This window comes from Sturnira hondurensis, unplaced genomic scaffold (assembly GCF_014824575.4).
Source record: "Sturnira hondurensis isolate 20B ecotype Veracruz unplaced genomic scaffold, ASM1482457v3 Scaffold0000256, whole genome shotgun sequence".
Taxonomy (NCBI): Eukaryota; Metazoa; Chordata; class Mammalia; order Chiroptera; family Phyllostomidae; genus Sturnira; species Sturnira hondurensis.
In genome coordinates this window covers 2,739,567-2,761,258 of record NW_028072887.1, presented here as the reverse complement: position 1 = coordinate 2,761,258, position 21,692 = coordinate 2,739,567, and the positions used below count along the sequence as shown (strand labels likewise).

Here is a 21,692-nt window from a genome sequence, read left to right as displayed (position 1 = left end):
CTTCTCCCACATTCCTCAGCTATTAACTGTTACCATTCACCTCTCTCTCTGTATGTATATAATGTGTATATGTGTGCGTGTGCACATTGTATACATGTGTATGAAGCTGACTCTATCACCTGAACAAGAAGGTGTCTACCAGGTTTGTCTTCCATAAAATTAGTATTTTGTAGTTCTAAGTAATTTGTGGTGCGCTACTTGGGGACTATATGAATATCCTGTTCCTCATTGAATCTCACCCACCGGTTCTAGCAACTGTGGATGATTTTTGCCTGTACCGGTTGTTACTACGAGAGCTGACAACTGGTAATTTTCCAGTTTCGTCACTTCTTCACTCTGTGTGGCCGTGCAACAGAAGGTCGAGCTTTGTCTTTTCTTCTACTTATTTATATTGTATCTGTATGTAAATATAGATTGCAATATTGCACCAGTATGGCCTCACAAAGCCCTATTTTTATTTAACGGGCAATACTGTTGCTCTCATTATGTGTTGAGATGCTCAGATGGACCCACGCCTTCCCAGGCAGAGTGCCTTTTGGCCTGGCCCTGTGTCCTTCTGACACGGCCTGTCATTGTCCGTGCACTTCTCTGATTCTTCCCACACAAGGTGTTCTGGGTTCACCTTGTCCTTTTCTGCCCCGGCCCTGTAATCAGCCATTTCTCTAATGATCCCTGGTTCCTTTTGTTGGATAAGGGCATCTAGAAGCCGAGATGGAAGTGCTAAGCGTGCTCACTGCTGCTGGTGCCGTTACTTCTAGGCCCTCAGTGGACAGAGCTGGGAAGTATTTGTGTGCACACACACATATACATGCATGCACTTCCATTTGCTTCTGCATCCACCCTCATCCCTGTCAGTTTACCCTGGAACCCCCAATTCCAACCCAGCTACACAGGGTTAAGGCTAGCTTTCCTATTTTCCATATTTATAGTTCTTTCTCTAGTAGTAAGACACCTAGCCCCAACATTTTCAACATAGGCATTTATGTGCTCGCCCCTGCATTAACTAATCTCCCCAGCACCAAGGCCCTCTCCTCCGCCAGACCGCCCGCCAGGGTGTGTGCCTGCCACTCCCACAGGGGCTGTGCTGGACGAGCCTTGGTAAAACGCCACTCTACCTTAGCTGCACACAGTCGCATAATATCACACCATATGTGCTGAAGTGTTTTAAAGTAAATGATAGAAGTCATACCTGTCAGACTAGCTAAGCTGGTGGCTAGTTGTTTGCCCAGTGGCTCATGGTCAGTTTCCCCTTAATGTAGGTGGGAGGACCAGACGGGAGCTCAGAAAGTGACACATGCCACTTTGATTTTTAATCAAATTCTGCCTCCACACCTGGCATCACTGGGACTTGTTTTGCCTTGATTGGAGTTGGAGCGCATGGAACCATTCATTTACAGTTTTAGGGAGCACCCACCATACACCAGACACTGTCGCGTTAACTAGTGGGGCACAAAGACAAAAGACGTAGCGCCTAGACCTCACAGTCCTGTGGGAAGCCCTCTGGCAAGTGCGGAGCTGTGTGATGCCACGTGGCAGAGCCGCGAGGGCAGAAAGCAGGCTCGGGAAGCAGTTGGAGTGTGGGAATTGGGGGGAGGCCTTGCGTGTTCCCAGAGGAGGTGGTGCAGACTAACGTCCTGCCAGGGACTTTCCTGCTGGCAGAAAGGAACTCAGGAGGCTTGACTGCAGGACTTAACTAGACCATGTCTTATCGTCTTGAGGTCGAAGGTGCATGGAGAGCAGATGGCAAAGGACTCAGTATTTGGGACATGTTTTCTCACACACCTCTGAATATTGAGAACGATGACAATGGAGACGTGGCCTGTGACAGTTATCACAAGATTGCCGAGGACGTGGCCGCCCTGAAGTACCTGGGTGTGTCCCACTATCGCTTTTCCATCTCTTGGTCTCGTGTCCTCCCGGATGGAACCACCAAGTCCGTCAATGAAGCAGGCCTGAGCTACTACGTGCGGCTCATCGATGCACTGCTGGCTGCCAACATCCAGTCCCAGGTGAGGTGGGGCCGGGCCAGGCCTGTCCATGCCGGGGAGCCAGCGGGCCAGGGAGCACGTTTATCTTATAAACAGAAGCCGTTTCCAAATTTAGTTTTTGGATTGTTAACAAGTTCACATGGAGAAGAATTCCAAAAGCACAGAGGAGTCTGCACTGTAGATTTTCCCTCCACCTCTGACCCCCGCCCCCCAGTTCCCCTTCCTGTGGGCAGCCGCACTTGCGAGGCTCTCGCGTCCTTCTTCTGTGCGTGGCAGCCAGTAGGTGTGCACGTGTGTGTGTATATTCCTTTCCCCTCTCTTTTCATAGTGGCAAGAGACATGCTTTTATTTAACGATATTTCTTACAGATATTTTGAAATCCATACATAGTTTCCTCATTTTTTTTTGTTACGTGGAATTGTCTGTACCTTACTTCTCTGATTATTTCCCTGTCCGTGGGCACCTTCCCCGTGACCTTTCTGCTCCTTCGCCATCATAGCCTGTACTCCGATGAGTCGCCATAGACGTACGGCCAAATACATGGGTAGTTTATCTGTGGGATACGGTCCCGGGGCGGAACTGCCGGGGCCAAAGTGGATATGTTCTTAAGCAATAAGTTATTATGAATAATACAGAAGTTTATTCATGGGCTTACTCTGCTGTTGCCAAAATTGTAAAACTTGAGAGCCTAAGGACACGTTTCCTTCCCCTGGGCCATTCATGACAGAGTGCGGAGGGTGGGGAGGGGTGGTGAGTTCTGTGAAGCTCGGCGTCCTCCGGTCGTGGCTGGAGATCAGGCATCGTGGCGAGAGCACAGTCCCCACAGCACAGCCCTTCTTCCCGCCCCACCGGCATCTGGGGAAAGAGTGCCTTCGGGACTTCTCCTCACACTGATGGCGCTGCGGGAACCAACCTGCCCTGGAACAGGCGTGCTAGGCGCGGTGGGGGAGAAGGTGGCCGAGGGCCTGCCCTGCAGGACCCCACCAGCTGGGTAGATGATGAGGTCACAGAGCACATGACTCAGGGAAAAATGATTTTGTACCTCTTGAGGGCACAGAGACACGACAGAAGGAAAACTGCCTCACCCAGGAGCTTCAGGGAGGTGTGGGTCTCAAATGAGGAGGAGCATTGGGATCGGTGGCCGGGCAAGGTGAGGGCGTTTCAGAGGGAAGGACTTGGGCCTGGGCTGACAGTGGTTAGAGGCCCAGTGCAGACCAAGGACAGTGGGGACCGCAGCTTGGTCAAGGCGGGGCGGTGTGTCAGGCGCACTGAGGGGAAGGCTGAGAGAGAAAGGCCACCCCATCAGTATGGCCAGAGGTGCTCCCTCCCAGCAAAGAGTTCCTAGCTGCACGGGAGGAGCCTCCAGACACAGCAGATGATGGCCTTGGGGTGTCCCTCTACAAGTAAAATGGCCCCGTCCTCCTGGGACCCTCAGGCTCTCAGCATTCTGTCCAGGCAGGCTCTGACCCGAGCACACCCACTGCTAACACTGAAGAGCAGTCAGGGGCTGCCTCTTGCTTCTGGCCTCCCGGCGATTCCAGGCCATGGAGCTCTCAGCACCTGTGCCCAGAGTGGGAGGTGCAAAGCCGGGCACAGACCTAGGCTTCACTGAGGCCATGTGTGGGTTTCTTGCTCTTCAAACTGCAGCCCTCCGCGCCCCCGCCCCCCCCCCCCCCACCACGTGCCCACCACCAGAGAGCCTCTGGGCCTTTTTTGTCTGAGCGTTCGTTCCTGGCCTTGGCAGCAAACGTGTGTGCTGGTGCGCGCACAGCACCAACAGCTTCCTATTCAAAGCAGGCTGATGGAGCTGCAGACCTTGCTTTCTCACAGGTGACCATTTACCACTGGGACCTGCCCCAGGCCCTCCAGGATGTTGGAGGCTGGGAGAATGAGACCATTGTACAGCACTTTAAAGCGTACGCCAACATGCTCTTCCAGAGGCTAGGAGACAAGGTGAAGTTTTGGATCACACTGAATGAGCCCTTCGTCATCGCTTACAAGGGCTATGGCTATGGGACATTCGCCCCAGGTAAGGTCCCAGGCCCGACCCATCAGCTCTTTGGAGTTTGGCCTTCTTAGCTCCTGTGAGACATGAAATCAGGTAGCGTTGGAGGAGGAGGCCAGGAGAGCAACTGTGGAAGTCCTGCCTCTAGCTCAGGGCTGCCTAATGGGAGACACATTTCCCCTCTGACACCATGTCTGCTGAACATGAATTTCTCATGTCTGTGCCTCCGATGGCTTCATTTCTTTGCCCTGAGACTTTGATGTGCCTCAGATGGGAAGCTCCCTGAGTCAGGGACACGGACGAATCGATGCAGGAAAGGACTATTCATGCACCAGGCGATACAGTCTGTTTTCTGCAACTCCAGAACGCCCAAGTTATAGATCACTGATCTGGCAGACCTGAGCTCGGCTGACTTGAGCCGACAGGAGGCTGCATGGGGTCTTTACTCCACTTCATGTTAGTGCCTCTGCTTACGGACAGCTTGCTCGGGGCCCGGCTGGGGTGACATTAAATACGTCACATAGAATTTCATACTTTTCTAAGACCAAAAAAAAAACAATGATTTTTTGTTCACAAACATATTTGATGCTAAAAGCTTCAAGTAAGGGATTGTGGACCTGCCCTCGCCCCTTCAGAACCGCCCGGTTTCCCTCTTCTCTAGTTCTGATCATAAGAGAAATGTGTGCTCGTCTGTGTGACCCTCGTCATCACACATGACCGCTGGAGTCGCAGGAAGATTTGGAATCACTACCAGATGTATCTCCTGTGGGTCCTTGGTTGGCACTGTGGTTTACCGTTCCTTCAGCACACGAGAGGGGCCTTCTAGCGCTGGTTCTCAAGGAATCTCCGTCAGCTGCTTCCATCAGCCATGTTCTCCAACCTTTCCTTTCACAGCGGGCTCCCCAAGAGTGCCAGGATGTCGACTCCAGAGGCAGCTCTCCTGGGTGCTTTGCCTAAGACGTAGGAGCCACTCTTTGGGGGAGGGATACAGAAGCCCCACACTTATCCAGTACCTTGTCTTTGCAGACAGTGCTGCTGGGAGCCCCACACACACTCTTTTACTTCCTTCTCCCAAGAACTCCCAATTGCAAGTTGTGCAGAGGAGAAACCCTAAAGGCTGAAATGCTCGCCCCAAGTTGCCTGGCCCACTAGTAAGCAATGGAGCCAGGATTTTTTTAAGCTTTCACTTATTTATTTTTAGAGAGAAGGTAAGTGAGGGAGAAAGAGAGAAACATTAATATGTGGTTGCCTCTCACTCGCCCCTTACTGGGGACCTGGCCCGAAACCCAGGCATGTGCCCTAAGTGGGAATCGAACCGGTGACCTTTGGTTTGCAGGCTGGCACTCAATCCACTGAGCCACACCAGCTGGGCTGGAGCCAAGATTTAAATTAATTCTTCCTAATATTGAAACCTGCATTCTTCCTCCCAAACTTGCAGTGGGTGTCTACCGGCAGAAAGGGACACCGGCGGCCACGCTGAGTCTTTGCTGACCTCTGTGTGTGTGTTCCCAGGAATCTCTGTTAGGCCTGGCACTGGCCCCTATGTTGCTGGCCACAACCTAATAAAGGCGCATGCGGAGGTCTGGCACCTGTACAACGACAAGTACCGTGCCAGTCAGGGAGGCACAATTTCCATCACCATCAGCAGCGACTGGGCTGAGCCCAGAGACCCCTCCAACCAGGAGGATGTGAAGGCAGCCAGGAGATACGTTCAGGTCTGTTTTCCCTCTGGGCATTGCTGTTACTCTCCCTCGTTTCCCCTCCTGTCTGATGGAAATAGAATTAGAAAGCAAAACTAAAGTTTAGGATCTGGGCCCTGTTTTGCTATTATGTGATTTTTGTGAACTTGATTATATCACCTGATATTTGTGGACCTTAGTTTTCTGTGAAGTGGAGATGACCTACCTACCTCATCGGTTTGCTGTGATGAGTTTTTGGGGGGTTATTGTTTAGGTTTTAAAAAATTATTTGTACTTGTAGTCCTTGCTTGGTGTAAAATGGCTTGAAGCTAACAAATAGAAATTCTCCCTTCAAATGTCAGGTTTGACTGCAGTAGTTAATAGAAGTGGGCTGCAATGTCACACTCAACCTCTAGGTGTGTCGCCATCTAATTTTATTTCCTGAGCCTAAGCATTCCTTAGGTTGGGAATTTTGGACTCTGAAACTCATCGGTTCCCCTAAGTTTCCAATTGCATGAGTTTAACATAAGCACATGCAGCTTTTGGTCATGGAATTTCGCTTCCAGGAAGCAGGGACACTAGTAAGCAGGTGCCAACAAGACAACCTGCCCCCATTTAGTCTGGGCCCTGACAAGAGAGAGAACCGTGGCCCACTCATGGCACAGCTCCCATTAATGCCTCTGAAGGGATTACAAGGCATCCTCTTCCATGTTTCCACATCAGGAAAGCAAGCAAGTCTCTCTACACTGGTCCCCACGTTTGGCTCTGTGGAGGGGCCCACAGACTGCAGCATCGGAGGGGATACCAAGGACCTGGGTTTGCCACACTCTTCACAAGGCAACTTGGCAAAGGCAGTCAGATTATTAAAAGAAAATAAAAGCTTGATATTCCTGTTTGCTAGCCAGCTGGGGAAAAAGTCTCAGGACAAAATTAGTGCATCCCTCTCTTCAGACTCACAGAATATATTGAATTAGAGCAATACTTTGTTTTCTGAAATTAAAACCCCAAACCTCAGGAAATGTTAGCCTCTAGCCTCATCTGACTGAGACACCTGCTGGTGAACTGCAAAACTGCAGCCCAGGAGTAGGACCCACACATCCTCTAGCAAAATCAGCATCTACAAAGGGTCCTTTTTTTTTCTCAGCACCCACAAAAGCCTCTTTGACCCGAGTGTGTTCCCAGCCTCATCTCTGACTGAGAAGGCAAGGCCCACAGTTGGGGCATCAATCAGCAGGTCAGGGGAGGATATGAGGAGATTAAAAAAGCATCTCAAGACCACAGCATTGTAGCATTTGGGTGCCTTTAAGGTAAGGGCGGCCTAGACCTCATTCAAGAAAAGGGATACAAAGTTCCCACTCTAGGAATCCAATGCCCATGAAAAGCCATCCTTTGCCTGGCCAGCAAAAGCCATCCTTTGTCAACCCCTGAGACAGCCTTGTAGCTCAGCCCTCCCTGGAAAGTTCTGGGTGAGCCCTAGGCATGATGCTGGGGAGGGACCCGCTCTGTGGTGAGAGGGCACCTGAGCCTGGAGGCTTGTAGGGTCTCCCTGTCTTCCTCAGACCCTCCTAAGAGCGGCACTGGCCAAGCCCTGGGCCAGTGCTCAGTCCAGCGCATCGCCCCTCCAGCTGCCCTCAGTGAGATGGCAGCTCAGCAAAGCGGAGGAGGTAAAGAGACCTTCGGGCACTGAAGCTGCCACAGGCCAACAGTCGTGGAGAAGGGAGTTTAACAGTGGGATTTGGAAAACAACACGCAGAACGGAAACAGACTCATGGAGACAGAGAACATTTTGACAGTTGCCAGATGGGAGGGGGTTGGGAGGTAGGTAGAAAAGGGGAAGGGATTAGGCAGTTCAGATTGGTAGCCACAGAACAGTTGTGAGGATGTGAAGTCAGCATAGGGAGCACCGTCAATAACTATCTACGGTGTCGGAGGGGTATGGGGTTTATCAGGATGATCGCTTCATAAGATATAGAAATGTCTAATCGTAGGGTCGTACACCTGAAACTAGTATCATACATCAACTGTAAATAAAAAAAAATAACAAATAAAGTGGCAACTACTGAACATCTCCAGCTGTGCCCACTGTTAATGCTGAGGCTGACTGTCCCCCCAACCCTACCTGCAGTTTATGGGAGGCTGGTTTGCACATCCTATTTTCAAGAATGGAGATTACCATGAAGTGATGAAGACCCGGGTTCGTGACAGGAGCTTGGCCGAAGGCCTCAACAAGTCTCGGTAAGGTCCCAGTGCCCACACACCCGGCCAGGAGAGGGTTGGGGGAAGTCTGGTCTGCAGGCTGGAGCTGGGCTCCTGGGTGGACAGCACAGTGGTGAAAGCAGCTGCCGGGGTCAGGTGTGATGGAGGCAAGTTACCGTATCTCTGAGCTTCCTTGCTTGCTGGGGAGATTAAACATGATTGTGTTTGTGAAGCTCTTAGTTCAGGACCTGGCCCTGCTCCATGCTTGACAGAACAGTTGCTATTATTGTTATTATTCCTTAGAACAGCCAGAAAATCTATTTGTAGGGTCCCCACTTATCAACCCACTACCTCACTCCAAGGACCAATGCCCCAGCACATCCCATCCCACCCCATCACGTATGAGGGAATGTGGATAGCAGTGGGTGATAGCCAGAGGGTGCTTTATGTCATTCGGCCAGCAGGTGGCGGTGGTTTGCTGTCCTGCTTCCTGGCTCACTCTTCCCTGTCAAGGCAGTAATAGCAACATCAACAACAGCTAACTTGTATCTATCTTCTCTTGGTACTTCTACTATTTAATAATGAAGCAGAAATATGACAGCAAGAACATGTAGCTACTAAATGACGGAGCTGGATATGAAACCAGGCTGTCTGATTCCAGGGCCCATGGGGGCTGTTTCATCACCCAGTTGGGATTAGAGCTGTGGTATGTGGATGAGGACGGAATGACCTGGCCTTATGGAAACATAGCCACAGCTCCAAGGTAGCTCACCTAACCATAGCTCAAAAGGCTTTGAATCTTTGCGTCAAACTACCCCATACAGCCCAGCTGTAAGGATGAAATAATCCAGTCCCCGTCCTCACAGCACACATCCTGGCCTGGTGAGGGCAAGTCCCACTGAGCAGGCTGTGCCTGCCGGTCTCAGCAGCCGACTCTGGTCTCCCACAAGCAGTGCACTCAGCCCATCCACACAACTTTGCTGAGTGCCCGGGTCAGGTCAGGGCCCAGCCTGGCCCGGCAAAGGTCTCATTAAGAGAAGCTTCCAAGTCTGGTTCCTCAAGTTGCTGACACACCAGCTGAGAGGCCAGTAACCCTCCCCACTCCATGGTAGGCTGAGTGGACCCAAGGGACTTCCTAACGAGGCAGAACATCAGCTGCCCTGGGCCTTGACAATGAACAACATGTGGGAGAACAGGGGGCATTCCATCCCAGGGGAAGGGATGGAATGTGCAGCTGAGGGCAGGGGGACTGGCCTGGTGGCGGGGCCAAGGGCATGCAGGCAAGGGGCAAGGGTCTGGAAGCCAGGTAGAGGGGCTCAGCTTTGACATCCTTGTGGGCCCTGAGGAGCCACTGCTGGCTCTTGAGCAGGGAAGTGAGGGGCATGACAGGGCTGGCCTTTACTGTTCTTCTAGCTGTTTCAGAAACCTCAGGGGAGGAAGGTGTCCATCCCTCAGGTTAACGGTAGCAGGAAGGTCAAGATGAAGGCATCAGATCCCTAAGTAGGGAATCTCTAGGCAACCCTAAACTAGCCCCAGGGTGTCCCTGTCGGAAGGCACACATAGTCAGGTCAGGCTGAGAGGAGCCTGTCAGTCTGCATGCAAGTGTGCATGAATCCTCGATTTTATAGGGACATCTCAGAGCATTTGAATGCTCCAGCAAATGTTTATTTTTAAAAAGTGCTGTTAAGCCCTGGCTGGTGTAACTCAGTGGATTGAGCGCGGGCCTGTGAATCAGAGGATCGCGGTTCGATTCCCAGTCAGGGCACATGCCTGGGCTGCAGGCCAGTTCCCAGTTCCCAGCAGGGGACCCATGAGAGGCAACCATACATTGATATTTCTCTCCCTCTCTCCTTCCCTTCCCCTCTAAAGATAAATAAATAAAATCTTTAAAAAAAAGTGCAGTGAAGTCACATGAGCAGAAGGTACAAATCTCAAAAGTTCAATGAATGTAATTTGTAAAAATATTTCCCCTACTAATAAGGATAAACTGTGGAAAAAAAGAGGCCAGCCTAAACAAACAACAAAGCAGAGTAAGTTATAAAGGGCAAATATAAAAACACAAATTTATAAGATATTATAGCTGTAAGGCTTAGTCTTAAGATGTGTACCTCAGATGTGTTGATTTTGAAATCTATCACAGGTACTATCAGAGGCAGCATAGTTATTTGTGAAGGAAATAAAGGTGTGTGTGTGTGTGTGTGTGTGCGCGCGCGCATCTGCAAGGGGAGATTTATAAAAGAGTAATTGTAGTTTCATTTTATTGACGGGAGAGACCTGGTTCTTCTTGCTGACGAAGAATTACAGATCAGCAAATCTATTAACATGTAATCAGTTTATTAGTGGCCTGTTCCCATGGAAGAGAACAGGACTGGGTAGAGCAGGGGGTGAAGGGCAAAGGTTCAGGGCAAAGCAGGAAAGCAAAAGTTGAGGAACTGAAGACTGCTTCCCGGGGCAGCATGAGGCCCAGTGACCCAAGAGCCAAGAGCATCAGGAGTGCCCTGAGCCCCAGAAAGAGAGTGAGTCCTTTGTTCTGAGGACTTATATAGCTGGTGGGTTGGGAGAAAAACAGTTACATATTGATTAACCAGTAAATGCGGTGCCAGCTTTCCTGGGGGAATGTGACTACCCAAACTTAGGGATGTGTGGGGGTCTGTTACCCTAAGTCCTTATTTGTTCATCTTGTAAAACAAATATGTGACAGGAGGCAGTGAATTAAAATTGGGGCACTTTCCAAAGTTATTTATGGGCTCTTTGCGTACGTATCAGGGACTCCGTCGTAAAACAGATAGTGACCAGAGGTAGACAATTAACCAAAGTTGTTTTATGAGCAGCTTCTTTGGGCACCATGGACCCTCTCTCACATTCCAGGCCCTGGGATGAAAGCACAGTTTCAAGGTTTGCTTTCCCAGATAGTGGAAATGCTGTAATTTCAAGGACTTCCCTTCTTTCTTGCTAACATAGTGATGTTGGAACACTTGGCAATATTATCAGACCAGGCTCAGGACTGCTGAGTTAACATGTGAGACAGGTCTCCCTCCTCCTCCCTGCCTCGATTTACTATTTATTCTACCTAATTGGTAAAAGGTGTTTCCTGGCAACCAGGGTGCTAGGTGCAGGCCAGTGACAGCAGTGCAGTCTCAGAGTTTTTCCTATGCTGCCTCCTGCCTCAATTTTACCAACAGGAAGAGAGCGAGGGCCTTGTAACAACAGAGGGAGGTGAGGTTTGTGGACTGGTAGAAGGAGCCTCGGGCACTTTCCAGTAACAGCTGAAAGGGCCTTTCCTTGCTCTGGGCCAGGTGCACCCTAGTCACCTGTGGTTTACCCAGCTCCCAGCCCTGCCCCAGGACCTTCTCCTCCCAAGGTGTGACCCTCCCCGAAGCCCCACACCCTTAATGGCTCCTTCCGCCCAGGCTCCCGGAGTTCACGGAGAGTGAGAAGAAGAGGATCAAAGGCACCTATGACTTCTTTGGGTTCAATCACTACACCACTGTCCTGGCCTACAATCTAGACTATGACTCTGGTATCTCTTCCTTTGATGCAGACAGGTAAGACAGCCGGCAGGCCCACCTAGAACATCTTTGGAAAAGACAGTAAGTTGCCCCTTTGCCTACTCCTTACTTCGAGGCCTGCCTGGCCCCAGAAAGCCGCCTCCTGATGCCGGGTGTCCTGGGGTTTTATAGGTGAGCCCCGTCCCCTGAGACACCTCATCAAACCCCATCATACAACAATAGCAGTGCAGCCTCGGGATTCCAAGACGCTTCCTGTTGGGATGGACGAGCTCGGAGTCTTTAAATCATGTTTTTGAGATAGATCTTTTCCTTTTTTGCCAAGTTTGTTTGACTTCTCAGATGTATTTCTGTTAAAACAATAAGGGCTTTTTTACTCATCTAAATAACTGGTCTTTATTCGAAATGTATGACTCCACAGACATTTGAGATACTCTGCCTCTCCCAGAAGGTGCTCCTTTGGCACGAGGCGCTGCCTTCTTGTCTCTCACTGTAGACAGAGACAGGGTCTTGGGCCCTCGAAGTGGGCCCCCACCCACTGCTCCCTGTCACCACATGAATAAATGGCTTGGTGCCTGTGGCACTGCCCAGACGCAGGTGATTCAGGGAAGCCCATCCTCTGAAGACATAAAGCTCACACCCCACTGGAGACTGTGGCCAGGGAACCCAGCGCCCCTTCACGTCTAGTGTGAGGTGCGCCAACACCGAACCTGTGGAGCGTCGGGCCCCCACGCAGGACTGTGCCAGAGCACGTGTGAGAAGCTAGAACAGGGCCGAAGTGGCTTTCCAGTTACACCAGCACTGAGTGGTGCAGCCAGGACTCATGAAAAGAGAATGTGAGGCGCTGTGACTATGCTGGGTTTACTTATGACCCTCAAAACCCAAGTCTAGACAAAACCTAAGGTTCTTCCTGATACAAATTCTGTTTTGTCTTCAGTGCAAAGGGTCTTTAGCGATTTACAAAACAAAGACTTAATCTCGTGTTTGAACTGGTAGGGGAGTCGCCTCCATCGCAGATCCCTCTTGGCCAGACACTGGCTCCTCCTGGCTGAAGATGACACCTTTCGGCTTCCGGAGGATCCTGAACTGGTTAAAGGAGGAGTACAACAACCCCCCGATTTACGTGACAGAGAATGGAGTGTCCCAGCGGGGGGAAGTAAGACTCAACGACACTGCGAGGATCTACTACCTCCGCAGTTACATCAACGAGGCTCTCAAAGGTATGGCGGGCCTACCCCTCCTCCCGGCGTCCCTTTCGCTGTGCGGACATCTGCCAACGTCTGCATTTAGGGTGGCACTCAATCCATAATAAGAAAGGTGAGGCATCCGACTCCTGTGGGGCTTAGCTGTTCTGAGTTTTTTCCTTCCTAAATTTAAGCGCAGCAGGCAAATCCAGTTGCCCATTACAGCCAGTTCTGGGCCTGGATCCTCACTGACAGCCCATCCCCGAACTGCAGTGCCCTCCGGAAGGCGGTCTGGCCTAGAGGAGCGGGCTGGGTGGGGCTGGTGTCTGCAGCACCTTTTGTTCCCCAAGCAAAGTTTAAGATCCTCGGCTCAGCAGAACTGGGGATGAGAAGGTAATGCTGGTAAAAGAGCATAAGAAAGAAATCTCAAAAAGAGAATGAGCGCCCTGGCTGGTGTAGCTCAGTGGATTGAGCGCGGGCCTGTGAACCAGAGGATCGAGGTTCGATTCCCAGTCAGGGCACATGCCTGGGTTGCAGGCCGGTTCCTTGCAGGCCAACTACCAGCAGGGGATGCACGAAAGGCAACCATACATTGATGTTTCTCTCCCTCTCTCCTTCCCCTCTAAAAATAAATAAATAAATAAAATCTTTAAAAAAAAAAAAAGAGAGAATGAGCAATGCAGCACAGCAGTGAAAGGGAAGAGTTAGGAAATGCCCTGCCAGCTCCAGTCTTTTCCAAGGCCATTTACTGTCTGTAAAGAGCAGCACTGGTCTGCCCGTGTTTCTGAATCACTTTCAGGGCTAGGCCTTTCTGGAAAAACGCTGATGGTGCTACAGCTCCGTCCACAGCCAGCCAGATACCAAATACTGCATGAAGTGGACGGGCAGCTTTCTCAGAAAGCTGAAAAGTAAAGCTCCCCCTGACCTACAGGTGGGAACTTGGGGAGCTCCCGGGCAGGCAGGGCCTCGGCAGCCCTGGTGGAAAGAGGTCTTACGTGGGATGCTCACGCTGGGGCCTCTGTTTGGACAGCCGTGCAGGATAAGGTGGACCTTCGTGGATACACTGTTTGGAGTGCGACAGACAACATCGAGTGGGCCACAGGCTTCTCGGAGAGGTTTGGTCTACATTTTGTGAACTTTACTGACCCTTCTCTGCCAAGGATTCCCAAAGCATCAGCCAAGTTCTACGCCTCTGTAACCCGGTGCAATGGCTTCCCAGACCCTGCGGCGGGCCCACACCCTTGTCTCCAGCCACAAGGTGAGATGTAGCTCTGGGGTGGACTAAAACAGAGGGCCAGGGGTGAGAGGAGCCATTTTCAGTCATTTCTTCTAGTTTGTTCCCCTCCTCTCGGCCTCTCCATTCCCTCATTCATTCAACAAATACTATTTTCTTTCAGTGTTTTTAGGATGGAACAGAACAACTAACAGGGTTAATGCTACACTTACAAACTAGGCCCTGGTCCAGGGATACCAGACCTAGAGTGTTGTCCCAGCCCGAGCACTAGCGCTCTGGGCGACCGTGGAGCAAGAAACCAGGCAAATATTCTGGGCTGATATGAGGATCAAATGTAACAACTGAAAAGACAGTGCCTGGCTTTTCAGATGCCCAATGTAAGATGTAAGGTGTAATGTAAGATGCCCAACATTTGTTGAATGACTGAAAAAATGTAAATTACTATACAAATGTAAGAGACAGTCATCCCATTTAGATTATATTCTAATTGCTAATAGATAATGTTTAAGAAATAAAACTACTTAACTTCATTCAGAGGCTCATAATTCAGTGAAAGGGATATAGATATCTCAGCGATATGCTCACTCTGGGTGCTATTATACAACCTCCCTCTTCCCAGGATCCAGCTTGGACTTACTATAGGTCTACGCAAGCCCCGTAACCACACCTGCACTAGGGTGTAACCTGCATTCTGTTGTCTTCTCCTAGATGCTGGACCCACCATCAGCCCCAGCAAAGAAGAGAAAGTTCAGTTCCTGGGGCTAGCACTAGGTCCGGCAGAAGCCCAGACAGCTTTGTACATACAGTTTTCTCTTGTGCTCGTGGGAGCCTGTGTTGTGGCGTTGCTGTTGTACAAGCACTATAAGCGCTCCAGGCAAGGGAGGGCACAACGAGGCCCACGGGAACTGAGCCCCATTTCCTCATTCTGACCGCAAGTTACCACCTCCTCCAGTTCTACAAAATAACCCAGGTTTCTTTGTATACCTTTGCCACCCACAAAACTCCTCAAGATTTTATATTCTGTCCATACCAGGCTTCTTCATAAAGGCTTTCTGTAGTGTGAGAGCCTACTCTTAAAGGATTTCAGGTCCCTGGTTAAAATGCAAGTATCCGAACCTTGCCCCAGTAGCAGGAATTAATTTGGGCATTAAAAGACCCTGCAACTGGCTCTTGTGTAGATGTGCAGATACTGAACTCATCTAGTGCTTTTGTGGGCCACTTGGTTTAACTGGACAGTTTCAAGTGTAAGAGATTTTAAAGATAGAAGCAGGAGCAAAAACCATAGGAACCCTTTTTTGGTGAAATGAACTCCATTGGGGATGTGGACTGCAATGTCCACATCCCCTGCCCTCTCTTCCAGATCCTCCCAGCCCCTTACCTTGTGTTTCTCAGAAAATAAAAATGGTACTGTTAACTGTGTCCTGTCCCCTGGGTGACTCTCCTCGAGAAAGCACGTTCTACAGAAGCGACACAGCCACACAAGCCATTTGGGGTGTTTCCCAGCAGACCAAGGCTTTCTGCTTTTTATATATACTCCCTGGGGCAGAGAAACCACAACAAAAAGATGACCTGCGAATCCTTTATTCCAACCGCTGCCACCTTTCTTGTCCTTCCTGCCTCTGCCACTTGCAGGCAGAGTTTTAAGGACCCAAGTACGGCCTTCAAGGCCCCTGTGATCTTACCCTGGTTCACTTAGCCTGTTTCCCTTGTTCCTGTCTCAACCTAAACAGCATCTAAGCCCTGGAGTGTCCCACGCTCCTTTGTGTCTTTGCAAATACTATTGCTTCTGCCTAGGATGCCCTTTCTTTGGAAAATGCTTTAAGTCTCAGCTCAAATATGTACTTTCCCTGTGGGGAAAGCTGCCCTGAATTCCTCCAGGCAGACACTACTTCGACTTTGCTTGTAAATACCCCCTATGACCACATTACACTGGAATTGAAAAATCACCCTACTATCAGCTTCTTGGGGTCAAAGGACCATGTCTCACCATCTCTAGCAGCACGTTTTAGAGACAGGGCCCAGAATGCACACCTGCCCCTTCTGTGTGTTTGATCACAAAATATCTGAGTAGTGAGAGGCGCACAGAAAGATGTGGCCTTATCAATTCCCCTAGAATGTGCTGATGAGACAGCTGAATGAAAAACACTTAACAACTTATTTGGTCTATGTATCCTTTCTAGATATCTGTTTTGTTTTGTTTTTTAAACAATGAGTGTGCCCTGGCTGGGTAGCTTACTTGGTTAGAGCATCGTCCCAATGTGCCAAGGTTGAGGGGTCGATCTCTAGTCAGGGCACCTGCAAGAAGCAACCAATGAGTGCATAAATAGGTGGAGTAACACACTGATGTTTCTCTCCACTTCCTTTCTCTAAAATCAATAAATTTTAAAAAGTTTTTAAGTAATTTTCAGGACCTGTTGTCAAGATAGCAGAATAGGTAAATGCTGGGTTCCCCTCCTCCCATGACCACACACACAAAAATTTAACTATAGACTTCCAGTCAAGATGGAGGCACAGGTAGACATGCCTCACCTCCTTGCACAATAAGGATCACAACTAAACTCAAAACAAAAAACAACCAGAAATGCCAAAAAATTAAACTGCATGGAAGTTCAACAACCAAGGATTTAAAGCAGCCATATTCATCTACACTGGATGGAAGGGTGGAGATGGGCAGCTGTGGTGGAGAGGACGTGGTGTGGCAGTGGCGAGGTAGCAGCCAGCAGAATGGGCAGTCCCATACTCATGTGTGGTAGGGAAAGACTGGAAAAGATACCTGGGGAGTGAGTGATCCAAGCCACAGGCCAGACCATGCAGCCCACGGTTCGTTCCAGCAGTAAGAAATAAAGCCTCGTAACTTTTGGCTATAAAAACCAGTGAGGGTTGGGGTGGTGGAAGAAACTGCTGATCTCTCAGGAGAGTCCATTTAAAAGCCCACACATTCTCAGAACATATGTAAACCCACCCCTCTGGGAACCAACACCAGGGCAACAGCTAGAGGGTGCCAGTGGCATAGGGGAAGTGGAGGACGTGACTGGAAATGGGGAGAGTGGCAATGCAAGCCTCCAGCAGCCGGGCAGCAGCGCTGTCCCCTCTAGGACCGCTCTCCCACATACAGAACCACAAAGTGGTAAAGCAGGTTACCCCATGCTGGCGAATACCTAAGTCTCCACCCATACAACTTAACAGGTGTGCTAAGACAGGAAGTCAAAGCAGCTCTGCCCAATATACAGAAACAAACACAGGCAGGCTGCCAAATAGAGGAGACAAAGAAATATACCCCAAATGAAAAAACAGAACAAACCCCCAGAAAAAGAACTAATGGAATGGACATAGCCAACTTGTTAGATGCAGAGTTCAAAACACTGATTATCAGGATTCTCAGGGAACTCAATGAGTATGACAAATGCCTAAGGGAAGAAAGGCCAGACTAAGTGAAATAAAGAAAAATCCACAGGGAACCAACGGTGAAGGGAAGAAAGCTGGGGTTCAAATAAAAAATATGGAACATAAGGAAGAAATAAACAGTCAACCAGAACAGAACAAACAAGAATTCAAAAGAGAGAGAGAGAGAGAAAATAAGAAGACTTGGACATCTCCTAAAGTTCCAACATCAGAATCATTGGGGTGCCAGAAGAAGAGGAAGAGCAAGAAATTGAAAACTTCTTTAAAAAAAAAAAAAGAAAACTTCCTTAATTTGCTGAAATAGACATACAAGTCCAGGAAGCACAGAGTCCCAAACAAGTTGGACCAAAGAGAAATACATGAAGACACATCATAATTAAAATGCCAAAGGTTAAAGATAGAGAATCTTCAAAGCAGCAAAGGAGCTCCCATAGACTATCAGTTGATTTCTCTAAAGAAACTTTGAAGACAAAAAGGAACTAGAAAGAAGTACTCAAAAGTGATGAAAAGCAAGGACCTACAACCTAGATTACTCTATCCAGCAAAGCTATCATTTAGAATAGAAGGGCAGAAGCCCTGGCTGGCATAGCTCAGTGGATTGAGCGTGGGCCTGCAAACCAGACGATCGCGGTTTGATTCCCAGTCAGGGCACATGCCTGGGTTGCAAACCAGTTCCTTGCAGGCTAACTACCAGCAGGGGACGCACAAAAGGCAACCATACATTGATGTTTCTCTCCCTCTCTCCTTCCCCTCTAAAAATAAATAAATAAATAAATAAATAAATCTAAAAAAAAAAAAAGTGTTTTAAAAAAAAAAAAAGAAGAAGGGCAGATAAAGATTCCCAGATAAGGTCAAGTTAAAGGTTGAGTTTACACCGCCACGCCCTTATTATATGAAGTCTTTTATATTTATTTTTTTACAGATAGAGGGAAAGGGAGGGAGATAGAGAAAAATCAATGTGTGGTTGCCTCTCACATGCCCCCTACTGGAGACCTGGCCCACAACCCAGGCATGCGCCCTGATCAGGAATTAAACTAGTGACCCTTTGATTCATAGGCCACACTCAATCCACTGAATTACACCAGCCAGGGTGAAATGTTAAAGGGACTTAAGACAAAGAAGATCTAAACTATGAACAGGAATATGACAACAAACTTACAACTACCAACAACTGAATCTAAAACACAAAAACACAGCAAACAACTAGAACAGGAACAGAAGAATAGATATGGAGATGATTTGGAGGATTGGTCATCAGGGAGAGGAGGAAGGGTGTAAGTGGGGGAAAGGTACAGGGATTAAGAAGCATAATTGGTAGGCACCAAATAGGGGGATGTTAGGAATAGTATAGAAAATGGAGAAGCCAAAGAACTTACATGCATGACCTATGGGCATGAACTAATAAGGAGGGGGGAATGCTGTAGGAAAGTGGGTACTGGGCAGTAGGTGGCCAAGGGGGTGAAATCAGGACAACTGTAATAGCATAATCAATAAAATATACTAAAAAAAACCCCAACAGGTCACAATATAAATAAAAGTTAGAGGATGGTGCCCCCAAAATTAAACTATAGCCCTGGCTGGTGTAGCTCAGTGGGTTGAGTGCAGGCCTGTGAACAAAAGGATCACGGTTCGATTCCCAGTCATGGCACATGCCCGGGTTGCAGGCCAGTTCCTGGCAGCGGACGCACCTGAAGCAACCATACATTGACATTTCTCTCCCTTTCTCCTTCCCTTTCCCTCTAAACATAAATAAATAAAATCTTAAAAAAAAATAAAAGTGAAACTAAACTACAGATCAATCCACCTGGAGAACCATCTGAAGACTAGCTGAGCAGAAGTCCTACAACTGAGGCTATAAGGAAGCCATACCATGGAGACTGGTAGGAGCGGGGAGACTTGGAACAGGCAGGTCCCGCACCAATTGTATGTTGACCGAGAATGGAGAGGGATATGTTAGCTGTGGAGGTCTCCTTGAGACCCACACAGGTCTCCCCAACCAAGGGCACAACTACCAGGGAGAGGAGTCCCTATAACATCCGGCTGTGACAACCAGTTAGGATTGTGTCCTAGCAAGGTGGAGGCCTGATGGAGACTTAGGTGCTCCTCTTGGGAGGGGGATGGGCACGCACAGGCTTACTCTCACACAAACTTACGTGATGTGGGCTCCAGCACAGGGGCAGCCGCTCATCAAGTGCCAGGTATGTGTGTTAAAATAACTTCAGAAAAAGGGCTAAAGGGGTACAGGGTCAGGACAGCTCTCTCTAGGATGCAAGAGCTGGCAGGCTCCATGGTTCCTTTGTTGAGTGTTCCTCTCACCCAGCCTGCAGACTCAGAGATACGCCAAATCTGTGCTCTGCAAATCAGGCTAACATGGTTTGCCCTACCCAATTCACACACCCAACCAAGTCTCTTCCAGTGGCTTTTCCACATAAGCAGCCTAAGTTCATGCTGTGGACTTTCCCAAAACCTCTCAGGAGTCCACAAACCCGAAACAGTGGCTGGCCCCAGTGTGCCTTGTAGCTCTTGCTAAGTAGTCCCAAGCCCAGTACAAGCAACAACTGGTCTCAATTTGCACTGTAATTCCTATCAAGTTTTCCCAAGCCTAGCACACGCAGCAGCTACCCTTGGCCTAGAATGTAGCTTCAACTAAGCAGCTCCAAGCCCAGCACAAGTGGCAGTTCACCTTGGCCTCCCCTGGAGTCCCTCCCAAGAAGCTCCAGAACCAACACACTTTGTGGCTGGCTTCAGACCACACCAGAGCACCACCCAACAAGCTCCATAAATGACATACCTGAGGGCAGACTTGGCTGGCACCAGAGCTCTACTAAAGTGACTTCTGTTCTATGGTGTCAATCATTACATAATAGCTCATCTGTAGTAGCCACAACCAGTCAGCCTGAGGGTCAACCCCATCCATGATGTGCTAACAGCAATCAAGGCACAACTACAACAGAAAGGCACACAAAACCCACACAAGGGACACCCATGAAGCCACCGGTTCAAGGATCAGGGAGAGTGTACCACTGGGTGATAAAAAAATTCCGTAACCATTTTTTTTGGGGGGAAGCCGTGGTCGAAATACAAAGCTTCACATTAAATAAACTTATAAGAAGAGCCAGGATAAATTGGAGCAAAGTGTAGGGGGTGCTCTGCCAGCAGAGCCATGGATGAGAATAATTCTACTAAGACATGATCTGCTTGAGGAGGAAGGCTGACCAGTCTGTCAGAAGAGAAAGGCTTTTTGCCCCTCTCTCAATGGACTTTATTGAGTTTAGCTTTCTCTGCATATCAAAGAAAAGAGGTATGGCTTACAGCTAACATTTCTGAGATCACGGGGGTCCTTTTGAGTCAGGGTCTGGCAGACAGTGACATCAGTTGGCTGTAAAACCTTGGGAAACAAACTTAGATTGGGCTTGGACCCTTAACATTTAGATTGAGGATATTCCTAGCAATGCAGGTTTCACAGGACTTTATGCATTCCTTCTTAGGCCTGATCGTCACCCCACCAGTAACCTCCAGTTCCAGCACAGGGCTGCACCCTGCTTTGGCATTGTTTCAGACCTGAAGCAGGGAGGGGAAGCAAGGCAGGCAGGAGACTAGGACACTTTTTAGATAGAATGAGGACTTAAGCTATGACAAAGCTGAGGGGTGACGGTTTTTTGTCTCTTCTCCACAATCCCCTTAATCCTTCCCAGATGGCCCCATTCACTACTGTGCCTGGCTTAGGTTGTTCCTTCCTTGAGGAATCTTACCCATCATTGACTATCCAGACATCCTCCAGGGGCCAAGCAGGGTGAAGGGGGCAGAGGCAGTACCCCTGCTGGAAGGATAAGTTTTGACTCCTTAGTGGCTTATGGTCCCAAGGTCCCCTAGCCATGGGGCCTTTTCACCTGTTGGCGGGGTTACAGCTCCTGAAAGCAGGCAGGATGGTTCCCAACAGTGAAGCATATTAAAACATTATAAAACTAATTATAAAAATTATTGGGTTGGCCAAAAAGTCTTTTGTTTTTCCTGTAAAATGAAAAACATGTTTTTCATTTTCAGCAATAACTTTACTGATCTGGGTATTTTGACTATGTCAGCCACTTCTGGCTATTGGCTTTTGCTCGGTAGAGGCCAGGGGTGCTGCTAAACATCTTCCAATGCATAAAACGGCCACAAAGCAAAGAATTGCTATGCCAAAATGAAAAAAGGACCAAGAAATGTTGCCAACCTCTTTTGATATGTTTGATTAGTCACAGCACCTTCTCTGTACCCTGCATAAATCTTTGCATTTCAGTTGCAGTGTATGTTTTACCTTTCTAGTAATAATAAAGCATAATATATTGAAAATGTTATGTATATTCTTCCATCTTTGATATTAAAATAGCTGCACAAAAATTCACCGATGTTGATGTTTTTAAAAAATGCACATTGATATAACAGCTGTGACAATACATCTACCAAAATTGTTTTGAATACAGTTTAAAGCAATTAAGCACTATTAGAGCCATTGTAC

General features: G+C 48.7%; 1 protein-coding gene across 1 annotated transcript in view; it reads left to right on the top strand.

Moving 5' to 3' along the window:
* The window catches only part of LCT (lactase), a 53,327-nt gene extending 38,026 nt beyond the window's left edge, over window positions 1-15,301 (top strand). Inside the window, exons 10-17 of the mRNA XM_037028033.1 lie at window positions 1,719-2,009; window positions 3,819-4,017; window positions 5,506-5,708; window positions 7,798-7,907; window positions 11,279-11,413; window positions 12,371-12,594; window positions 13,589-13,816; window positions 14,501-15,301. Coding sequence (XP_036883928.1) covers window positions 1,719-2,009; window positions 3,819-4,017; window positions 5,506-5,708; window positions 7,798-7,907; window positions 11,279-11,413; window positions 12,371-12,594; window positions 13,589-13,816; window positions 14,501-14,721 — 1,611 coding nt within the window. The 3' untranslated portion in view covers window positions 14,722-15,301. The remainder of the gene's footprint in view (window positions 1-1,718; window positions 2,010-3,818; window positions 4,018-5,505; window positions 5,709-7,797; window positions 7,908-11,278; window positions 11,414-12,370; window positions 12,595-13,588; window positions 13,817-14,500) is intronic.
* The last annotated feature ends 6,391 nt before the right edge of the window (window positions 15,302-21,692 follow it).